At 38.9% G+C, this 22948-nt stretch overlaps 1 protein-coding gene across 1 annotated transcript; it reads right to left on the reverse strand.

Moving 5' to 3' along the window:
• Window positions 1-17946: 17946 nt before the first annotated feature.
• On the reverse strand, window positions 17947-22907 carry LOC121107139. Its single transcript, XM_040649893.2, has one exon. The coding sequence runs from the start codon at window positions 22556-22558 to the stop codon at window positions 20876-20878; it is 1683 nt and encodes a 560-aa protein (XP_040505827.1). The 5' UTR covers window positions 22559-22907; the 3' UTR covers window positions 17947-20875.
• Between the last annotated feature and the right edge of the window lie 41 nt (window positions 22908-22948).

Genomic DNA, 22948 nt, shown 5'->3' on the forward strand with positions numbered 1-22948 from the left:
ATACTTGTTTCTGTCGTTTGATCATTAGAAGATCTAAGAGTGTCTTGCACCAGCATAGCCATCAATATTTGTCCAGACACATAGTCTCATTTATAGAATTAATCAATAGTTCTGTTAAAAACAAGTGGTTAATCAGATGCCAGCACATCAAAATTCCACAGCCTGAAACACCTCATGTAGACTACACAGTGAGTACTTCAAAAGAAAAAGCATTTTTACGTAAATAGGATTGACTATGTTTTAAATGAAAGATGTAGGAGAACCCTAACAATTACCAAAAAAAAAAAAAAAAAAAGATAATTTAGTAATAGGGGATTTCAGAGAAAGAGAAAGAAATCTCCCACCCAAGGAGAGGGAGGGTGGAGATGAAAAAAATATCTCACAGTTAATCCTCTTCCTCTCCTCCTCCTCTCCTCTTTCCTTTCCACCTCTAAGTGTTCAGGCACAGATATTTATATTTAGCCGATAAGAACTTCTAAAGAACATGAAAGAACTTCAGACATCAGATGTTTATAAACTTGTAAAATGCTTCATGGTTCAGCATGATTCTACTTTTTTGAGAAAATAAAGCTTGTAGTCCTGCATATGTCTATAATTTCATGAGTATGCTTCATATTTCTTAGGTGTTCTATATGTGAAAATTATAGGAAAAATAAGTAGGTTGTACCACCATTATGTTTCTGTAGTGTTAATTGTTATATATGTGCGAGAACAGGAAATTTTAGGAAGCTGAGCTATTTTCTTAAGTAAGATGTTTTTGATTGTCACACTCCAAAGCAAAAGGCCTTCTGGAGTTCCAACAGAGTTTCCCAGGAAATGTGTTACAAGAAATAAATATTCCTTTCTGATCTTCATTTGCTCTGAGAGACAGTATTTTGATTATGATGCATAACTGCTGGCAAGTTATTAGGTACCCCGCCTCCAGTTTCTAGTCCGTGTACCTATACCTACACAATTACAGTCCTTATATCTTTATATGAGTTGGTAGGGTTGAGAAAACACACAATGGTTATATGTAAGCAGAATACAAACGTAGCGTTGATGAATAGAGCACATTGACTGTTCCACTCTTGAAACACAGGAAACACATTATACTGCTTCAGAGTAAAATGCAAAACAATTTGATTTTCTGAGAGATGAACATCAGAGCAAGTTAAGCAGTACATGCTGTGAGTCTATACAGAGGAAAAATAGTGTTGAAAACCTTAGTCAGAGGTTAATTGATAATCGGTTGAATTATTCATTTGTTATTAATGATTACTAATGAGCAGTATTAGAATAATCAATGTTCCAGCTCAGTGCTTTGCCAGATGTCACGTTAATTGCAAGTGAAGATAGCAGTGGCTTAGCAAAATGCGGAAACAATTAGTGTGATTGACTCCAAGCCACCTCATGCCTCTCTGGAGCATTGTTCTAGCAGTAATGCAGAACAGTGTAAAATTCTGAGTCTGCAGAGAGGGAAAAGAGAATTTCTAATATCTTTTGATATAACTGTGTTTTGTCTCCTAAAAGGTAAAATTACAATAAATCTTATATAAGCAAATATATTTGCTTTGAGAGCTTGCAATCACAGGCTAATAACTAAGGAACACCAGATAGCATCAATAGCTAATAGAAATTAAAATCTATTCCTTCCCTGGTGTAAAATCTGTTGAGTTTTAATATACTCAATAAAATCATGTTTTTAAATTATGCTTTATGACCTGAAACAACAATAAACCACTAACTTCCATGCTGCTATTCAAAATATGCAAAGTAGATTCATAACCTACAGGTATAGCAAAATATGAAGAAGTTCAATTTTATTCTATACAGGGATGAAACAGGAGTTTTCATCTGCCTTAGACTGACAAAGCAACAGGACTGAATGCCTTCCCTTTGGCAAAAGTATATGGAAGAAGATATGCACAGCCAACACATCTCCCCACTGTATAACGTAGACCATCCTATCTCTCCCCATCCAGTTTGATCCTCAGCTGCAAGCAGAAAGCTGGCACATCTATCTCCAGGTGCCTACCCTCTGACTTTATGATTTTTTCTATCATTCAGTGGCTCAGAGGAGTGAGCTTTAGGACCAGTAAGTCCAGAGTAGTGCCATCCATCATCCATCAAAGAAAGAATTGGGATAGGTTATACACATTGAAACAGGGCACCAGAAAGCTGAACACACACTGAGTTTACATGTACAATATGTGGATGAGTTGTGTAGCAGTTTTGTAATCAGTCATAAATGATGTGGTACCATACTAACTGGTGTAATCAGATTATAAGTGGGATGATTGGGGTGTATATCACAGAATCACAGAATTGTAGGGGTTGGAAGGGGCCTCTAGAGATCATTGAGTCCAAGTCTCCTGCAAAGCAGGCTCTCTAAAATCGGTTGCACAGTTAGGTGTCCAGGTGGGTCTTGAACATCTTCAGAGGGGACTCCTATTTAATTGACCCTGGCACTGAAAGTAGGATATGCTTTTGATTCTCATTGGAAAAAATTATAAAAAGTATGCCATCCTTTATGATCAGTGTGTTCAGTCCTCTCTGTGAATCTTGACTGAGTATGGGAATGCTGTTAGACAGTGAAAAGTGATATTGTTGGCTTTATTTGATTTGCATATGTCCAGACCAAAAGAAAGTTTCCTCAGTGAAGGTTGGCTTGTGCCTGTGTGTCTAGCCTGGACCTCTAACACACTCTCACCCAAGTTACAGCTCACATAATGTGCTCTACACTGCATCTGGAACAAATCATAGAAGCATGGATTGGAAGGGACCTTAAAACCCATCCAGTTCCAACCCAACTCCCATGGGCAGGGCTGCCCCCCACTAGATCAGGCTGCCCAGGTCCCCATCCAACCTGGTCTTGAACACCTGCAGGGATGGGGCATCCACAGCTTCTCTGGGCAACATCTGCTGCTGCTTCCACCTAACATCTAATTTAAATCTCCTCTCTTTTAGATTAAAGCCACCCACACTTTGTCCTGTTGCTATCAGATCATGTAAAAAGTTGGTCTCCCTCCTGTTCATAGGCTCCTCCAGATACTGGAAGGGCATGATGAGATCTCCCTGGATCCTGGTCTGGATGCAGTGCTGCATACGGCACCTCCCAAGGGCAGAACAGAGGAGGACTATAACCTCCTTTTCTCACATCTGCCTCATGAGGCTGTCTCTGACTTGTTCTGCTCTTATAGTGGGAGGGATTTTACTCCCCTTCCTAGAGGTTCAGAAATGTGAGAGTTGTGGTAAGCCTGACTGACAGTGAAGTTCAAGGCAAAGACCTCATTAAGTATGTCAGCATTCTCCATGGCTGAGGAGGCCAGCTCTCGCTTTTCATTTATCAGAGGGGGTAACACTCTTCTTTGCCTGTTCAGTGTACCTATAAAACTCTTTCTTGTTGTTTTTCACATCCCTCATAAAGTTCAGTACCGTCTGTACCCTGAAGATTCTCCTACAAACTTCTGTCACATACTGGGTACCTGCTGATTTAAAGTGAAGTTTAGAGTTCAAGATTTAAGTTACAATGCTTTATTTAGCTAGGGGCATTTAGGGTTTGTTTGTGCCTTAACCACATATCAAATTCTGCTGTGTTTCTTTCAGCAGAGGAACAAGTGAAGTGCATCAGTGACCTCAAACAAAGATTACTGAAGGCTCTGTCTCCACGATATTTCTGAGTTCTGTAATCATGACACACAGTCATAAGTCCTGGGCTTTAGTGAAGACTGTCCCAGTAAAGACATAGGGGAGCAGGAGTTCACAAGAGTTTCACCATGAGCAGAAAAATAGTGTTGGTTTGGGGAGATTTTTTGTTTGTTTCTGATTTGTTTTGTTTTTCCTTATACATATATATACCCTTGAGGTTTTATTGTGTTTGTTTTTGAATGACTGTTGGGTGTTTTTTTTTGTTTGATTAAGGCTTTTTCTGCAGTAACTAGGGATTGCTTTTTGTAATCAGTCAGGACTTCTGCAGTGTGGAATACACACATCCTGTGATTTGAAAATAAGAAAATGAAATTGCTGAGTGGAGTTTTGAAGTAACGGAGAAGCTGTTCTGCAAGCAATAGCAGAGATCCCTTCAGGCATTTCACTGCACCCTAGAGAGCAAAGAAGTACTCAATATATGAAACAAAATAAAGCAGGTCTACTTTTTGACTCTTAATTCAGATTTTCTTCCACCATCTATCTTCTATAAGAATTTTCTATACTGCTTTTGTTTAGGCAAAGGGTTGATATTCTTCCTCCCAAGCATGTCAGGTGCATTTTATTTCTTGTTAGTGGCTTGTTTTTTTAATCCTGGAAAGTTAGTAGTACTGTCTCTGATCCCTTTTTTGCATTGTAGTGGCTTTTACCTGAAAACAAGCACGCCCCAGGAGAACACTGACCAGCACTTTGGTGGATTTGATTTTGTCACATAATTATGAACGTTTTGCTTTTTTTTTTTTTCTTTTTTATGACAACTGTTTTAAAGAATTTAACAATGCTCCAGTTGTAGTATGTTGATTATGGCATTAAAATTTTTTCAAAGAATCTTAGGTCATATCTACGTGTGATGAAGTGAGAGCACTGGAGCGCTGAAGTCCCCACATACTTGCTGCTTGACCATACATACCTATTTCAAGACTCATGACTAACCTGAAAACCTGTATAATCAATAGTATGTACAAACAGGTTGAATTGTACAAGTGTAGCTGGGACAAATCTGAGTCTGTGTGGGACAGATCTGAGAATTATTTGGAAACCACCCATTTTCTGGTTCACTGAATAACATTAAGAAGGGTCCACAAATTGTGAGGTGATGAATGGACCTCATATTCCAAAAGCAATTTAGAGTCTTCCCTTTTTTTAACAAGAGCTACCCAATTCTTTCTTTCTCCCCTTCTTTATTGCTAAGGGAAGAAACAGAATTAGTTATTTTTCAGTTAATTTTAAATAATCATGTCTATTTTAAAAGTGAAAGAACGTATCTCCAAAGACTGATAAACATGACAGCTTAGAGCAAAGGGAAATAAAGATTTCTGGGAACTGTATGTAAGTAGAAGATGACCTCTTTGGACCGGACTGAAGCTTAAAGCACTGTTCATTTCCTGTCAGCAGATAGGGGTTGAAGTCTCAGAAATCAGCAAGTAGCAAGTATTAGTTCAAAAGATTAAAAAATATTTCAGCTGTCCTGGATAGATGGGCTATATGTTTGACTAACCTATTTGTTAAAGACCTCCAAGAGAGGGAGATGTGGAGAGTCTTTGTTCTGTTGTTTCATTTTTCTGTTAGACATTTGTTTTTTTTTTTTCCTATTAACAGATTTAAATGTCCTTTGATGTTCACTGAGCAGATTTTTATCATCATTCTTTTTCCCTGTACAAGCAGAAATAACTGATAATTTTTCTTTAAAAAAAAAATCGTAAATAACTTCAAAATTTCCCTTTGATGAAGACCTCGTGCATCCAAAATCTTGTCTTTTCCAGCAGCTGGTCTGAGAGAAGATATTTTCTTTCCTAAATGTCTTCAGAGAATAAATAGAGAAATGATAAATATTCTTACACCAATTTGGGAAGTCACCAAACCCCTTCAAAGCGAGATTTGTCAAATCTTTTTAATGTAGGAGTACCTATTTTAAACAATGATTAATATTTTTCCAGAAATAGCCTGGCTTAGGAAGGAATTTGACAACTTCATGCATTATGAATATGTTGGATTTCACCATCAGTGCACCACTCAGTCTGTTAATGAGTCATTAGAGTCTCAGCAAAAAATGTATGCCACCTTAAAACAGGGAAGGAGGATACAATTTGCACAGAACAGTTTTCCCTTAATTTTCCATGTGATTTTGCCATCAACAAAATATCTGATATAAGAGACTACTGTCAGCTGAAGAAATGAATACAGATGATGATAAATAATTAATTTGTTATAGTCTACAAAGCTGTTGTCCATAATATTAGTAGTTCTGTTCAATTTTCTCTGCCTTTGTATTACAGCAGGCTGCAGGCACAGGACATAGAAATCAGCACTGCTATGTTTATTCTCCAAAATGCAGGGGTAGATATTGCATCCCTGTCTTTCAGAGGCACTAAAAGAAACTGATAAATAGCCACACCTGGGCATAATCTGTCACTCAGATCAGTGAAGCTATGCACGTACTGCCTGTGGGGCCAGAAGTGATGTGAGCCAGGTCCCCTCCTTTGCCCTCCCTCATCTCCTGCACTCCCCATCCTGGAGCCTATAGAAGGCTGGCACCAGGCTGAGATCCAGTACAAAGACATAGAATATCACCAGGGGTCTCAAGTTGCAATACCAGCCCAAGCCAATAGCTAATATGAAAACTGCTGCAGCAAGCAAAGCCTGGAAGTCAGGCTTTCTTACACTGCATTCATCCAGTGTTAGTGCAAAATGATTCATCTGTTCTTTCATCTCTTCTTGTAAGAAACACGTAAGACTGATGTATAGTTCTCAGCCTAAGAACTGAAGATAAAAAGAACTACCTATTGTTCTGGGATCTTTTCATTGGTTTCACATGCATTTAGTCTCAAGCGGTGCATGAGGTACGCTCTAGACTCATTTTAAATCATAGTAAGTCTTGAGTAATGCCATATGTGATGAAATGTCAAGGCACAGCAGGTAAGAGGGTCAGCCTGAATTGAGCCCTATTGACTCTACCTGTTTCTGCTTCAGGCCAGAATTACACAACTGTATTTTATTTTTTGTTTTAATGCAAAGAAAATACACGACGATAGATAGGAAAACAGCTGTATTCTTTTCTCCTGGGCCTAATTATAACGGCAGGTGATACAATATCAGGGGCTCAGCACTAATTTGTTAAGTGAAAACTACCTGTCTACACAGCTGTTTTATTTATGAGGGGTGACAGGGTGAGAAAGAAATCCTGGTATAAGAATAGTAAGGACATTTGTGAGCAATAACAGAAAACATAACTGCATATGCAGTTTTATTATGTGTGAATAGGAAACTGATGCTTGGTTTGATATTTCTCTATGCAACTTATTTTTATTTACAATAGTGAATGTATTTTTTTCCAGAGATACAGAGCCGCATGATTTATGCTGCATCTCAATCCCAGCATTATGTTATGTATGGCACCAGCTGAGTCCTGGGATGAGTCAGCTGCCAAATTCTATATTAATACACTCTTATCTCATAATGAATCAACAGGCTTTGAAGTAATTAAGTCCCTCATTTTTTAGTTTAATACAAACTATTATTTCAGCATGTAATAAAACGTACTTGAAAGTGAGACTTCTCAGATCCCGTTATAACTGCATTTAACTTCTTTCAGTCACCAGCAAGGTGTGACTGTCAGTGTAATGGGATTTATAACAATGCTTTCTTTAGCACATAAGAGTTTGTAAGACCTATTGTTCTTATGATCATTCACTATTTGCCTGTGCACCCATGCTGTCACAAGTCTGCAGGCTAACAGCTCAGCATGCTGCAGGAAGAGAGTCAGGACGTGAACTGGTACAGAAGAAAAATCTATCCCCAAAGGAGGTCTTGTTCTCTGTATAGTCGTTTGCAAGTACTCTGTTTAGGAGTGAGTTAACATTTTAATGTTGAATGATGACAGAGACCAGGCCTGGTCAGCAGACGCACTAGGGAATTGTAGAGAGTGACTGCATCTCTCTCTTTCCAATGGAGATGCTCACACTAGACTGCATAATTCATATGACGCTTGTCACATTATTCTCTCAGGACAACAGCATGTACAGAATGACACCTTGCATGGTTAAGATGTTTTGTGATGGGGAAAAGTACTATTAATTTTTAAACTACTATTTTTGATGTATTTACTTCTTTAGAAGACAAGGTCAAAGCTCAGTACCCCATTCTATGACACAGAATGATGAATTTGGTGCTAATCCTTAGCTATTAGAAAGAAATTATTCCACTGTCTCATACCAAGGTGTTAGAAGGTGTAAGATTCTTAGCTAGAATGTTTGTACTGGAGCCTCAAGGACCTATTTAGGTATCTTCAGATTTGCCTGTAAGTGCTACGCAAGCCCTCACAGACTTTCACCTTAGTTCAGTATTCCTCATGCAGACAGATTTGATGTGCTCTCAGTCACCACCTCTAAGATCTGCTGCTGCAGCCTGTAATTACTAGAAGATCCTGCACATCTGAGTACTCCTACTTTGGTAGGGTACATCCCTGCAGTACGCTAAATGAGTCATCAGCCAGCCAGAATAAGTTTGAATATATTTTTTCTGCATGCCTATCAGTTCTCGAATTCAAGGTAGCTGACTAGCTTATCTACTGCAACATGATAGGCAAGATGAAAAAGAAAATGTGTATCTGTAGGCTCCCACACTCTGCAGAAAGGTACCAATACTGGAGAAAGCCATCAGTTCTTCTTCACCAGCAAAATGTGTACTACGCAATTGAGACTCACAAATACCAGTTCAGCACAGTACCGGCTCTTGTGTAGAGGAGTATACCAACTTTTGGGAACATAGAAGAGCTACAGACTCAAAGCATTTGCAAAATATTCATACTGGTTCTGATTTCTTGAAATCTCTAATGTCACTGTATGGGATCTCTCAGAAAGTATGAAGATAGAGAGCCAGGAGACTTTGTCCCTCCTGCTATATTTAGTGTGACACAATCAATAAAGAATGTTGTTTCACATTGTGCCTAGGAAGGCATCCATGATGTCCCACATTAATCTCTCTCTACTGATGAAAACTAAAGATAAGCAAAAAGAAGTGTGTTATCTCTGATTCTCATGGTTTGTGAAAAGCAAATATTTTGCCTTGCCAGACCCCTAGGATGGTTTGCTGTTTGCAGATAGATGAATGAAGATGAATGAATGTCTGCCTACTGTTATGAGACTGGAGTTGGTAACACATCATGCAGGTCTGAAGGGTACCGCTGTAGCCCACTCAGCCTACTGAGTCATCTGTCCACATCTTTATTTTACATAATACAGAGTGATTTAGCCAAGTGTTATCATTAAACACCTGATGATGAATTTTACACTGATCATCATCAACTTTTGTGCAGCCACTTTGATTATTTCCAGCCTGTAACTGGGTAATTGTTTCATATTTACGCATTCTGATAGCTGGATCCTTTTATCTGCTTACTTGCTTCCTTAAAAAGTACACTCGTCCAAACTGATGGATTAAGCAACAGATTATATCACAGGATAACACGAGTGTGATAAAAATGGTGTGGGATACACAGAAGAGGCAGATTGAACCTATTCTCCATCATAAATTTTGTTATAGTCAAAGGAATCTAGAAAACTGAGTACTCACAGAGCAAATTTTCAGTCTATAGTAAGATATTATTAACATATGAAATCTCATTTTGCAGTCACCAGCTAAGGCTTTTGTCTTCATGATTGGAATTAATGGAATGGAATTAATGAAGATCTCACCCTTTCCTCTTCTAAACACATGAACAGTCCCCTAATTCTTCTGGGTAATTCTTCTTAATTGTTTATTTTAGAAAACCTGATGTAATACAGAAGTCATTCTCATTCACTGCCACTACCTACCTCTAGAGATTGCAGAACAGTGGCATAGATCAAAAGTTTCATATTCTGTGAGTTAACGAGCAACTGAAGCACGCTCTGGACATGAAATATCACTATTTATTTAAATTAATAAAGTCATAATTGAAAGTGTAATTATGTAAGGAGCTTTCTAAGATCTCTGCTTTTTGAAGAATAACAAAGAGCCTGCAGAATGTGAAAAAGGCACTAGGGAGTTATGTAATCAAGGATTTTTGATTTATCATCTCTATATGTGATCCTACAGCATTTTTTTTTTAATTTACAGACAGTAGTATATGTGGAATTCCAATTCTTTTATAATGAATGTGATATTTCCTGTTAATATTAAGTTTCTGCAAAAGCAAGCAAGAACATGAAAGTTCAGTCACTGTTAAATTACAAATTAAGTACCATTGCATCTTCAATTAGAAGTGTCGTAGTCGTGCAAAACCTAAAATTAAGACTCATAGAGTCATAGAATCATTTAGGTTGGAAAAGACCACTAAGATCATCTAGTCCAAATATCAAGCCATCAAGTTCCTGGCTGGATTTCCAAAGAATTGCAGATCTGTAAGAAAAATAAAATGTATTTATATGAGCCACTAATCATCAATGGTAAAAAAGTGAATATCACTTCTTGAATGATGCTTCTGATTGTTTATTAGAATACATAACGTACGAGTTCAAAAGCTTCAAAACTTTAAAACCAGATTAGTGCTACCTGCTTAACAATTGATAATAGATTTTAAGTTAAATTCTTGCCACAGAAATTATTAGGAATTAACTTTCCTAGAACAGTTAAGCAAAACATGAGTATCTCTATACCTAATTGTTTTGTTTTACCACTAGAAAACAAAACTATTTTTTGCCAGATAATCTACAGCTTTGATTATGTTAGTTCACCCATTCATTGGAATTACAGCTCTATATCAATTAAAAAATTGCCCATTGTTGTAGTTCAGAATAAGCCTAAACAAAATTTTGGTGCGGTTTCATATTTTCCTCTGTCCTTCTGTTTTTAAAGTAATATAATATTAATCACTTTGGCTTTCAGAACACTGAATGCAACATTTTTGTTTTACAGTTTACAATTTCTCATTCTTTCTCTGGATAGGTGAAACCATCATTTATAATAATAAGAATTGGTTAAGATCTATCTCCGCTCATTATTTCGTACTCTCAAGACTGCTGACAAGTGGTATTAAAAAAAGAAAAAAAAAAGGAAAAAAACCTGTTTTTTGTGACTGAGAATTCTGAGCACAGAAGAACTTCCCAAATCAAGAGGAAACTCTGAGAAATCTGCAGTGTAAGTAAACAAAGTACGAATTTTCTGCAAGCTTGCAAAGATGTCTTCTTTTTCCAAAGCAATATCTTTCACTGGCATTAGAACTGTGTTCTTTTCCAAAGCTGATTTAATCTGAACCTTTACCTTTCCATTATTCCCTTTCATATATGCCCTTCTCATTCCTTATATTGTTCTCATTTCTTTTCATAACATTTAACTCTGACACTAAAGTCATACTTGTTCCACGGAGAGGATGGCCATTTCTTCCTTTCTTTCATCTTTTTTTTTTTTTTTTTTGCTAACCTTTTAACAAAGGAGTCTAGACAGCAATGCAAGAGAAAATCATTATTACTTATGACCATAAAATTTTAAAGACTTGAAATTTTAACCTGGCTCTGCTAATAATTCAATTGTATTTTAACACATTCTTGAAAGTTCAGTGTTTCCTTGAATGAGTAATTCAATAAATGCATCAAAAGATAATAATGACTCAGAATAAAATGTATTCAATCATTTTGTTATGTTATTCCAAATTATTATTTTGCACTTTTTTCTAAAAATCCCTTACATCTCAAATTCACGTAGTCCATATCAAAGAGCCACCTGCAGTAAGATACATGTTTCTAGCCTATGACAAGTCAACTCCCTCCTTTAGTTTACTCTGTTCTTCCTAAATCTGAGATTCATCTGACTTTTCACTGAACGTTAGCCACTTGCATTTTTAGGAAATACTTTATTTAGAAGAAAAAAAAAAAAAAGATTGTTTTCAGTTAAACCTATGGATGTAGAATACAAACTAGGCAGTTTATTTGTCTCTAGTACTATGTAAGCATAACTGCCACTGTTTTTTCCAATTTGCATATCACTTCCACTTTACACTTCCATTCTGTAATGCTATACTTAGGCAACCGGAACAGTCTGCAGTTTCCATGATGCCAAAGGCACATTTCAGAGTTGTTCTTGTTGATTGCTTTATTCGACCTTCCATTGATCAGAAAAGTGAAGGATTTTGTGGAACGAAGGAGAAACTGCAAACCAGAATGAAAGCACTTGTAAAGAATTGGATTTTCTTTGTATTGTCCTATTTAATTGCGTTTCCACAGATAGCAAAGGAAAAATCCAATTTTAGCAGACTTAACTTTGGTGTCTGCATCATTGCAGTCCTTTAGAAAGCTCTGTGAAGACTGCACAAGTAGCAACAGAACTGCTGATAAAATCTATATGCTCATCATCAAGAGCATAGCATTTTAATCCTAAACCAACTCCCTGACAGCATTTCCAAACCTTTATTGATGAAAATCTCAGAAGAAACATGATTCAGATGTTACAGGACAAAATATATTTATAGTAGAGCTTGTGTTGAAGGTTATGACATGACTGTCTTTTAGATGTGCTTTTTCTCTGGTCTCTATTATGCTAGACTATATATACATTCAAGTTTTGACAGATGGAAAGATGTATACTCCAAATAAAAGAAAAAAAAAAAAAAACTAGTAATCATCAGTAGTAACAGTAAAAAGCAGAGAAGTAACAAGACTGAGGCCAAGTCTTCAGTTTTCATTGAGAAGCAAGGGTGTATAAGTAAAAAAAAAAAAATGCCACTGAAAAAAAACCACTGCATTAGAGCAATGTGCATACACTTCTTTTTGTTTGTTTGTTTGTTTGCTATGTATAAATAACTGAAAAGTGGAACAGAGATTTCACATTAGTGAACATCTCCCATTCAGATGGACCAAAGAAACTCCCCATTGTTCTTAAAAAATAGAGATTTAAGAATTGTGAATGAAAATAAAAGCCAAAGGAAATTCAAATGTGTCAAAATTTTGTTGCCTCTCCAAGGTCTATCATTCCTATCCTTCCTCTGTTCATATCAACTTCTGATTTTAGATTACAAAAATTCAAACCAGAAGGCCTCCCTAAAAATGAGCTATTCTTCCCTCATCCTGTCTTATCCACTGCAGAGAAATAGAATCAGAAATTAAGGCCTTAATGTTTTCTAATTCTTCATATTAATATTATATTTGCTAACTGGACATGAAACTGATTATTTTTTCAAAACATTAGCTATAATATTAAATATTATACATTATATTTATTAGTATAGTCCTCTTTCTTTCTTTCTTTCTTTCTTTCTTTCTTTCTTTCTTTCTTTCTTTCTTTCTTTCTTTCTTTCTTTCTTTCTTTCTTTCTTTCTTTCTTTCTTTCTTTTTCCAAAATATTAACTACATGTTGTACCATATCTTTAAGGAAGCAGGATTCTTTCACCAGATCATGGAATACCCCAATATGGAAAGGACCTACAAGGATCACTGAGTCCAGCTCCCATTTTCACATAAGACCACCCAAAATCCAAATCCTGTGTCTGAGGGTGTGGTCCAAGAGCTTTTCAAACTCCATCAGGCCTGATGTCATGACAACTGCCCTGGGCAGTCCATTCCATGCCCACCGCCCTCTGGTGCAGCCCCTGTCCCTAACTCCCATCTGCCCCTCCCCTGACACAGCTCCATGCCGTTCCCTCGGGCCCTGTCGCTGTCACACAGAGCAGAGCTCAGCGCTGCCCTCTGCTCCCTGTGAGGAGCTGCAGCTGCCATCAGGCCTCCCCTCAGCTCCTCTGCTCTGCGCTGAGCAAACACAGGGGCCTCAGCGACTCACACATCTCACCATGTACGCCCTTCAGCATCTTTGTTGCTGTTGCAGTTCAGTTCTTATGGCAGTTATATGAGTACACATATAATCCAGAGAATGCCTCCAATACAGGTAATTGAAGCAAACTTCCTATGTAACAGCATGTAATAACATAGCCATGCCAGTGCAAACAGATTTAGACCAAGCATAAATTAAAAGACCGAAGCATTTTACTATATTAATTTTACTATAATAGAAGAAATTATTTATGTGTGTCCAATATCAGAGTTATCTTTACATGAGTTTACAAAGAGGTACATAGTAACCATAGGAATACTAGGGCATGTAGGAACTGAATGAGCTACCTCTTCCTGTGCAAATGTTACTATTTAAAACTGGACATTAACACTTTGATGAAGGCTGAAATCATACTCTTTTCTTCAAATTCCAGTAGTAAAATATGTTGTTAATATTTAATCCACTTCCAGGTTTGCAAAAGAAACTCTACCATAAATCACAAATATGAGGAAAATGGAGATAAGAGTGATAACTCAGCCTTAGCCCTTCCTATGTTATGATAGTCTGTTATCTCAACTAGAGTCATGTTTCTTGTGTTCTTGGTGCCAGACTACATATAGCATATCATCAGAACAGCCCATGTGGTGACAGTACGCAATCCCCAGTGTGCCCCTCAAAGATACTAGAAATATTATAAGAGAAATATTACCCAAACACTGTCTTTTTTGTTTCACTACATAACTTTCTGTACAACAAGAATATATTACAGAGGAAGGATACTTGATAGAAAGATTCAGAATCCATGTGGCCAGCAGCAAATATTGCTAATTTTATAGCATTATTTTTCTTGTGTTTCAAAGGAGTTGGAGGTTACAGGAAATCAATACTTCTCTTACTTCTCTTGAGAATCGGAATTTATGAAGAAAAAGATCTTGGTACAACAATTTAGTTCATTACTTCTATTTTTTGCAAAGTAAAGAAATGTGCATTGAGGCATTCACACTAGTTTAGATCAGAACCCTTGTTAGAGCAGAGCACAGCCCCATTTATCGCTACTGCACACCTTAAAAAAATCTTCCATGATTGGCAACAAGAGACTTCAGAATATCTGTGGTTTCAAAGACAATTATTCTTTAAGGATGCTTTCACTGTTAGTATTGTAGGGTATGTCAAAATATGTTTTCCACTTATTTTCCATATGTTTAGGGATGATAGAGACTGAGTCAAGGCCTGAAGAAATTCCTCCTCCAGAAGTTTCCAAGCTGCATGTCATTCACCAATTAAGTTCCAGTAGAAACAGATGAGAAGAAAAGAAAATGATTCATCAAAACAGAACACTCTGTAGAGCCAAGAATATTTGCACAAAGCTTCAGACTGAAACTATAAATAAATAAATAAATAAATAAATAAAATATTTCCTCTGTGAATGGCATAACACTGGAAACTAAATTCCCAGGACTTCCATGTCCCCCATCTCTGGGAGAAATACTCACCTGAGAGGCATAATACTAGTGATATTCCCTCTTGTTTTCTTGTTTCCTAAGGCACCCATCTCTCTTGTAATTCCTGAGAAATATTTAGTAATGTAAAAACAATACGTCATCCTGAGTTCCTCTAACCAAGGTCTGGAATTTCTGTTCCAGGGGAATTTTTTAGAAATGTGCTATGTTTCAAGGTAAGTGTCTTTTTTGAAGTCTCAGAAATATGATTGCTGCCTAGAAATCTCTAACAGTGTACCTGTTCTTCTAAACTGACACATTGTCCATTTCACTTGTCAGTTTGGCTTCTGCATTCCTTGAAATATGTTTTTTTTTTTTTTCTTTATCTTTAACAGTGACTGTGAAACTTGCTGGATTAGCAGCTTGGGAAAGAGAACACTGCACTTTCTGCATAAATCTTTCAGAACTATCTCGAACAATCTCAAACTTTTCCTGTTTGATATTGCATCTGCTACAAACTTTGAGATAAATGACTTATTTTTGACTGCTGAGAACTCTGAAGTTAATGCTTATTGTGGTAATTATTTTCCCGGATGGCCTCATAGAAAAGGCCTCAGTACCCATGGAAATGAGCAAAGATTAACACATGAAGTCAGGTAAAGAGAGTGATGATCTGGAGATTTTACATCCTGCAATTACTTTTAACAAAGCTATGTCATCCACTTTGTATCACCAGATTAATGTAATTCTATTTTTGCATTTATCAATAACTCTGCATTGTAATTTTCCTTATATTTACAATGCTAAATTTCTGAATCTAATTTTACTTTGCTCGTCATGGCTAACACAGCTGAGGTGTGACGGGATCCGAACAGGTCAGATGCTTGAAGTGACCATCAGCTTTTCTTTGAAATCAGCAACTCCATTCCAAACATTTTGAAAATAGATTGCATTAGAACACAATGAAAGCAAGTAACATCCAAAACTGACACAGTGACTGTATAACTGTCACAGCTTGTTCTTGTGTTTCTCTGATTTCCACTGTTTGCAGTTCAGAGCTTCTGCTCTCCTGGCTCAACATAAATAGCTTTTTCTCTTAGAAAATTGCAAATTGGGACACGACTTATCTTTCTGCATGCAAACGGCTAAGGATGAATGGTCATTAAAGCATTACGGGGAAGGAAAACAGAAGACAAGACTCATTAAATGACATAGGCACCCAAAATGGGAGGCAAATCATGATTCCACGTATACTTGACAGCTCTGCCCATTCTCCAACCCAGTTTTGATCTAGAGCTTACTGGGAGATTGCAGCACTTGGTCATGCTTAAAGTAGTAAGCTCTGCCTATCAGGTGGGCATAATTCCGTTTCAATGTACAATCTGGAAGATTCTGGTAGATTCCAGACAGGACCTATCTCATGCCATTTTCATTCAGAGTACAAAATGGCTCCCTATATCTTCTTGTCTATTTTCAATTATTTGTAGCTTTTTGTGAAGCTCTCCCTCATAAGCATTATACCAAAGGCTGCACAATTAACCAGAAACTCGTAATTTTATTTCTGTTGTTGTAGCCATCAGATACCTTTCATAAAAATTGTTATGAGGTGAAAAATAATATACAACAGTTACTAAATATGACCTTTAATTGCTTTGGATTTTCCCCTAGAAGTGTCAGGAAGTGTAGGTACAGGATTATGGCCTCAGTGATGCAGAACTCTCTTCTGCCTGAAGTAGTTTCTCACAGGTGTTTAATAACATTAAGCTTCTTATCAATTTCCCATTAGTGCCTCCTCAGCAGTTAAAGCACTGAGATTAACTGTCCCTCCTGAGCACTTGCACTAATGCACTGCTGTGACTTTATGATGAGGTCTACCAGGAGAGACACATGGTTTGAACTCAGCAAAGCCAGCTGCTGGTGTCTTAATAGAGCTCTGTGCCTTAGCTGAGTTACTGAAAGTGAAGTGGGACAAAGGCTGTAAGTGTTGCTGACACTCAGCAATATCACTGCTTGAACTCTGTCTTTCAGAAATCTTTATTTTTCAAAATTATTTAACCAGCTTCTGTCTTCAGGACTTTTCACGTCCTTTTTCTTAAACCCTGATTTTGTTCTTCTTTCATCCCCATCTCAACTTATATGAAACTGCTTCAGATAAGATTAATACTGCAAGGGAAGCAAATCATAAGTGGAACAATATGGACATTGATCTATCCAAAAAGATCACAACATAGAAAAATATTCTTGACAATATCTTCTTATTTTAGCAAATTAATGACCCTAAGAATATCTTTTTCCGATACTCAAATTTATATATAAAATACAGGATTTTCAGGTACCCTGCTGCTTGCAGGTTGCACTGCATGCTGCAGAGGTATCCTAACACTCTCCAGGTATCTCACCTGAGCACTCACACATCTCTCCAAACATCCAATTACTATGGGTGGGAATCCAAGTAGGGTACCCTGGGGAAGAGAAGGCTTTAAGGTGACCTGATAGCAGCCTTTCAGTATATAAGGGGAGCTACAGGAATGAAGGGGACAGACTCATTAGCAGGATCTGTAGTGATGGAACAAGGGCAAATAGTTTCAAGCTCAAAGTGGGTAGATTTAGGTTAGATATAAGGAAGAAATCTTTTCCAGTAAGGGTGGTGAGACACTGGAACAGGCTGTCTAGTGATGTGGTTGATGCCCCATCCCTGGACACTTTCAAGGTGAGGCTGGATAAGGCCCTGGGCAACCTGATCTAGCTGTGGATGTCTCAGTTCATTGCAGGAGAGTTGGAGTAGATGGCCTTCAGAGGTCCCTTCCAACTCTAAGGATTCTATATTCTATATAATATATATTCTATATAAGGATATATATATATATATAAGGATATATATAAGGATATATATAAGGATATAAGGATATATATTCTATATAAGGATTCTATGATTCTATAAGATTCACCTATCTTCTCAGTTTCAAGAAGTGAGGAACCAGGATCTCTGAGCACACCACAGAACCCATCTTCCATATTTTCATGGAAATCTTAAGGAATGTGCTGGTGGATATGGTTAAAACAAATAAAAAATGCAAGTATATTAAGTATATCATATTTATTTCACCTGTATGAAATTGTCCATATTTTTGAACCATATCTTGTTGCAGCTGTGAATTTCAATATAAGAAGGTAACATTAACAGGTTTCTAATAAATATGGAATCTTATCTACAATGACAAGTAACTGTCCAGACGCTTTTGTCTGAGAGAAAGAATCTGTCGAGGGGTTATTAGCTCTCGGGTAAAGTTTAGAAGGAAGTAAGAAGTGTGTCTTTGAAACACGGTAAGAAATATGATGAAAAATCCTTTTCAGGTTGGTGTTCAGTTTTAGACACTGAGTTTTAAAAAAGAGGAAAGGAAGAAACATATAGTTATCATTGCAGGCAACCAAAATTTAAAAGTTCTAAAACGAGGAAACTTGTGTGTGACATAGTGGTGTTAAGAATAATAATAAATGCTTCTGAAAACACAATTTAATGATATCTTCTTTTTTTAAAAAAAACGATGTTTTTTTCATTTGGAAGCTCTGAAAAAACAATCCAACCAATATATAATATTCATTGGATTAAACATATTTATTAAAATTGGTCATTCCTAACATCATTACTTTTATTTCTATATATTGTAGGTGTTGGGATTTTAAAAAATGAAATAGAAAAAAAAATTATGAAACAAATAATTGCAAGTTGGACAGCAAACAAAAATGGACACATACTTTAAAGATACACTATTTGTATTCTTTTTTCTCTTCATCCATACACATATAGCAGGGAACGTAAATTAGAATTTAGGTGGATTTGGGAGCTGTTTTCATACAGAATGTGTGTGTTATAGCATGACCCCCCAAAAAATCAGAATCAATTGTTTTACAATAAAACACTGGTTTGCAAGAAATAAGATGATCTCTCAGATAATCCAAAATACATATCTGCAGGGTAAGGAATGTTTTAAGGGTGCAGGAAATAAAGACAAGGAGACAGCAGGGAGAGGGAAGGAAACAAAAATTACTGAAAGGCATGTGAAAAGAGAAAAGGGTTACAGAGAGGAAGAAACTGATACATATACTGTAAGAAAAAAAGAGAAGAATCAAAGGAATAGAGAAAGGGCATTCACACAAAATGAGGAACTGCTGATAAAGCCTAAAAGAAGGTGAGAGACAGTGTGGTCTCTGCAGAGAGGAGTTAACACAGCAGACCTGCTGAACAGCATGTAACCAGCAGCAAAATTTTAGATACTATTATTAGTCCAGTCATTCATTATGCTATATGGCAGGCAAAAAGTCTATATTTCTATTCGTTTTCCCAAAAGGATTTAGATAAATTGCTTATATTCTTTTAGAAGACTGTTTACCTCTTATCTATATATGTCCCTTAACAAGGCCACAAATGTGAGATAAGACTGAGCCTTATATTTTATAGAAGATATATTTTGTTGTAAATAAATACTCCAACGTTGAGAGGCATGCCAAATCAAGTGACTTTTGACACTACTTTAGAAACAAGCATGTATTATTAACTGTAATACAGATTTTACTAAACTAAATGTATGGGGTGAGATTGAATGTTCCTCAGACATGTTTTGAAGTCTTTAAGAGCAATTTTAGTGTTAAGTTTGAATCTGAATTAAGACACTACTGAGTTCCCCAGGAACGACTCCACCTTGCAACTTTCCCCTAGAACAAGGTTCAGTCACAGCTTTAAATGGACAACTGAAACTGCTGATGTTAGAAAATGGCAATATAATCTCTTCCTCTTGCTTTGCCTTTATCAGGTACCCCACTTAGCCTACTCTTTGAAATTACAGTGGTAACATCGATTCCTCTGAACTTACCTCCATTTTTTCATGGTTTTGGATACCCTTCGTCTCCTATTCTGCTGAGTTGTTGTTGCCTTTCGCAGGCAACCGTGATGTTCGTTGCTTAGGGGAGCCTGCGGCTTGGCCATATACCGAGGTGACACCAATATGATGAGCGGTAAAATGGCCCCTATTCACTACTAAAACACAGCTTATATTACATTTTTACCTACAAAACCGTGCTGTCATGTCCCACTCTGATTGGTTCATACCAGACAACACCATGCCCTATTTGGCCGTCTCCACATTCTTTTCTCATTCTTCTTCTTCTCCTGTTTTCTCTGCATCAAGGTCAGCACGATAGCACTGTCTCTCTATGCTTAGGGAGAGGCCTGTCCCATACATCCCGTGCCCCCGCAAGACGCTTACTACAACATCTCCCCCTCCCTAAGCTAAATACTACTTACACACACGCCTAACCCGTACATCGCGAAGCAACGCAAAACGCCTAATCCTAAATATATTTCAGCACACTATTCCTACTACTTTCTACAATTCTTAAGCAAACTTCAGAGCAACAGGGAATCCTTTCCCGTGCTCAGCTAAGCCTTGCCCCGTTACAGCATGAACGCAACAACCTAAACCCTTCTACAACTTTTCACGCAGTCTATGATACTCAATCTGATAGTCAAAAGTCTTTTCCATAATTTGCTGAAGGCAGTTCTACAAGCATCCTGCAAAGCGTGGAAGACAGATTAGAATACACACAAAGATTGCAAACCCTATTGCGAAAACCTTAAGCAATTGCTTTAACCATGAACCCGTTTCCCCAAACAGTCTGTTCAGCCAGTTTCCAAAGGGATCACGCTCTTCTTTAATCTTCTGCAGATGTTATTGCGTCCATTGTAGTTGTTTGCAACACGCTGTAATCGCCAGGGACACCATAAACATCGGCAACATTGGAAGTGTCAGCATTGCAGGTGTAGTGCTCCTCTTGATGAGTGCTCCTCAATCCCATCGTCTGTCCCTCAGTTGTTCTGGAGTTGGCTTCGGTTTGCCAACGAAGAATTTCTGTAGAAAACTCGCACCTAGACTCACTTTTTGCAGATATGTTACTTATATCTGGTATTACTTTTCGCGATGGTACCCACAGAGTTTTTCCCAGATTCATGATGTTTAACTGCCACATACCCGACGACTGATACCCTTTAGTAAGCCCTTCCTGTGATCAGGAGGCCCTGACTGGCCTCCCCCACAGGGGCACTGTGCTCTAACATGGCCATACTGGCCGTATCGGAAACACAGCCCTTGCTGCTGCAGCAATCTTTGCTGCCGCAAGCCAACAGCTACGACAATAGCTGTGGCTAGCCCTTCATTAGTTAAATGAGCCACCTTGAGCTTATCTAAGACATACTGAATAACTTCTCCCGAGGTATTAAGCGTACTTGGGCCGGCTCGCAGCAATGCCTTAACATTGTCATGCGATTTCTGTTGCAGGCAGTCAATGATCACTGGCCCTTGGGCTGGTTCCAGGAGATCAGACCCCTCTGCAGCAGCTAAAAGCCTGTCTGCAAAGCTTTGAAAGGATTCATTCGCGCCCTGGGTAATATCTGTGCACGGAGTAGGTGGTTCGGCCTTATGCACAAGTTTATTAAACGCTTCCACCACTGCATCTGTGGCTGCTATTAGCTCCCCTGGCCTCAGTCTCGCTAGCTGGCCCTGGGGCGAAGCCACTCCCACGGCCTTCCCTGAAAGCCGCTGTATGCCAGTCCCATGCAGGGAGCGGCGCGGGCTGACCACTGCCGCCCCGGCACGGCCCCCCAACTCGGCCATCCAGTCCGTCTCCCATAACGTATATTGAACCAGCCTGAGCACCGTACGCATTAAGTTTGTGATGTCACGGGGGAAGAGAGGCCCCAGTGCAGCCAAAGTTTGTAGTGCATTTAATGTCAGAGGCGATTTCAGGCCTCTTTTATCCATAAATTCCACCAGGCGCGTAACACCCCCGGGGTCAGGCGGCACCCATTCGGGACCACGATCACTCACAATCACCCGGAATGCCTCTGGAACTATACCCTTCCCCAGAGCCTCCGATCTAATCCCATTCCAGTCCGTCATTTGATCCTTCCCCCTGCACTCAAAGCCAGTCCCTTCTTTCTCCTCTACACTATCACTCCTGGGAGAGACCAGAGACGGTAGGCTCTGCCCCCTGTCCGCATTGGACGGACCTTTCGTCTGGTCCCTCCCCATGTGGGCACTAAGTTGATCCTGCCCATGTAGATCACAGCTTCCTCCGCCCCCTTGAGTCAGGTAACACTGACGTAATTCTGATAAAGGATACAACGTTCCGCCTGAGGGGTTCGGATACGGGGGAGGGGGACGAGACAACGGCCTTTCGCTCTCTTGTTGTTTGTCTTCTTTTGAACTGAGCGCGGTCGGCTCAGCCGGCGCCATCTCGCCAACGGTCATTGGCGGCTCCGTCTCCTCTCGGCCCCTGCAAGAAACTGCTCCCGAGTCCCCATCGGACCCGACCGGGTCCCATGTCTCGCCTCCTCCGCTGAGACCCAAAAGGTATCGAGCCTCTGCCAATACCTTTCCCTCAACTCTGGCCGCTTTCAACGCCCCCAGTATCAGACCCCAAGTTTTTAACTCCACTGTTATCTGAGTGACCATTGCTCCTTGGGATAAGGCAGCGGTAATCGAATCCCAATTATTGTGGTCACAAATATCGTGGGGCGATGTTAATAGCCCCTCCCTCTCAAGCAACGAGAGGACCGCAGCTATCTCCTTCTGAGAAGGAGCATGCTTCCCGTGATAGGTCTTACACGCGTGAACGATCACCTTTATGACGGTTTCCATGTCGCCTCCGATCCTCCTCCCAGTTGAGACCAGGATCCCAGGCTCTTCTCCGGCGTGATTCCGGAGGGTATATCTGTCGCTCGTCCGCGACCTCCGCCGACAGAGGGGTGACTGCAGATTCCCTCTGTCCCCGGGCTTGTCCCCCGGCTTCCACCGCCCAGCAAGTGCTAACGCTCCGCGGTGGGCTCCTGCCCCGTCAAGCAGACAGCCGACTCATTCCCCTAAGCATCACGTCGGGGTCACCACTTGTTGCCTTTCGCAGGCAACCGTGATGTTCGTTGCTTAGGGGAGCCTGCGGCTTGGCCAAATACCGAGGTGACACCAATATGATGAGCGGTAAAATGGCCCCTATTCACTACTAAACACAGCTTATATTACATTTTTACCTAC

This window comes from Gallus gallus, chromosome 1 (genome assembly GCF_016699485.2).
Source record: "Gallus gallus isolate bGalGal1 chromosome 1, bGalGal1.mat.broiler.GRCg7b, whole genome shotgun sequence".
In the NCBI taxonomy this organism is placed as follows: domain Eukaryota; kingdom Metazoa; phylum Chordata; class Aves; order Galliformes; family Phasianidae; genus Gallus; species Gallus gallus.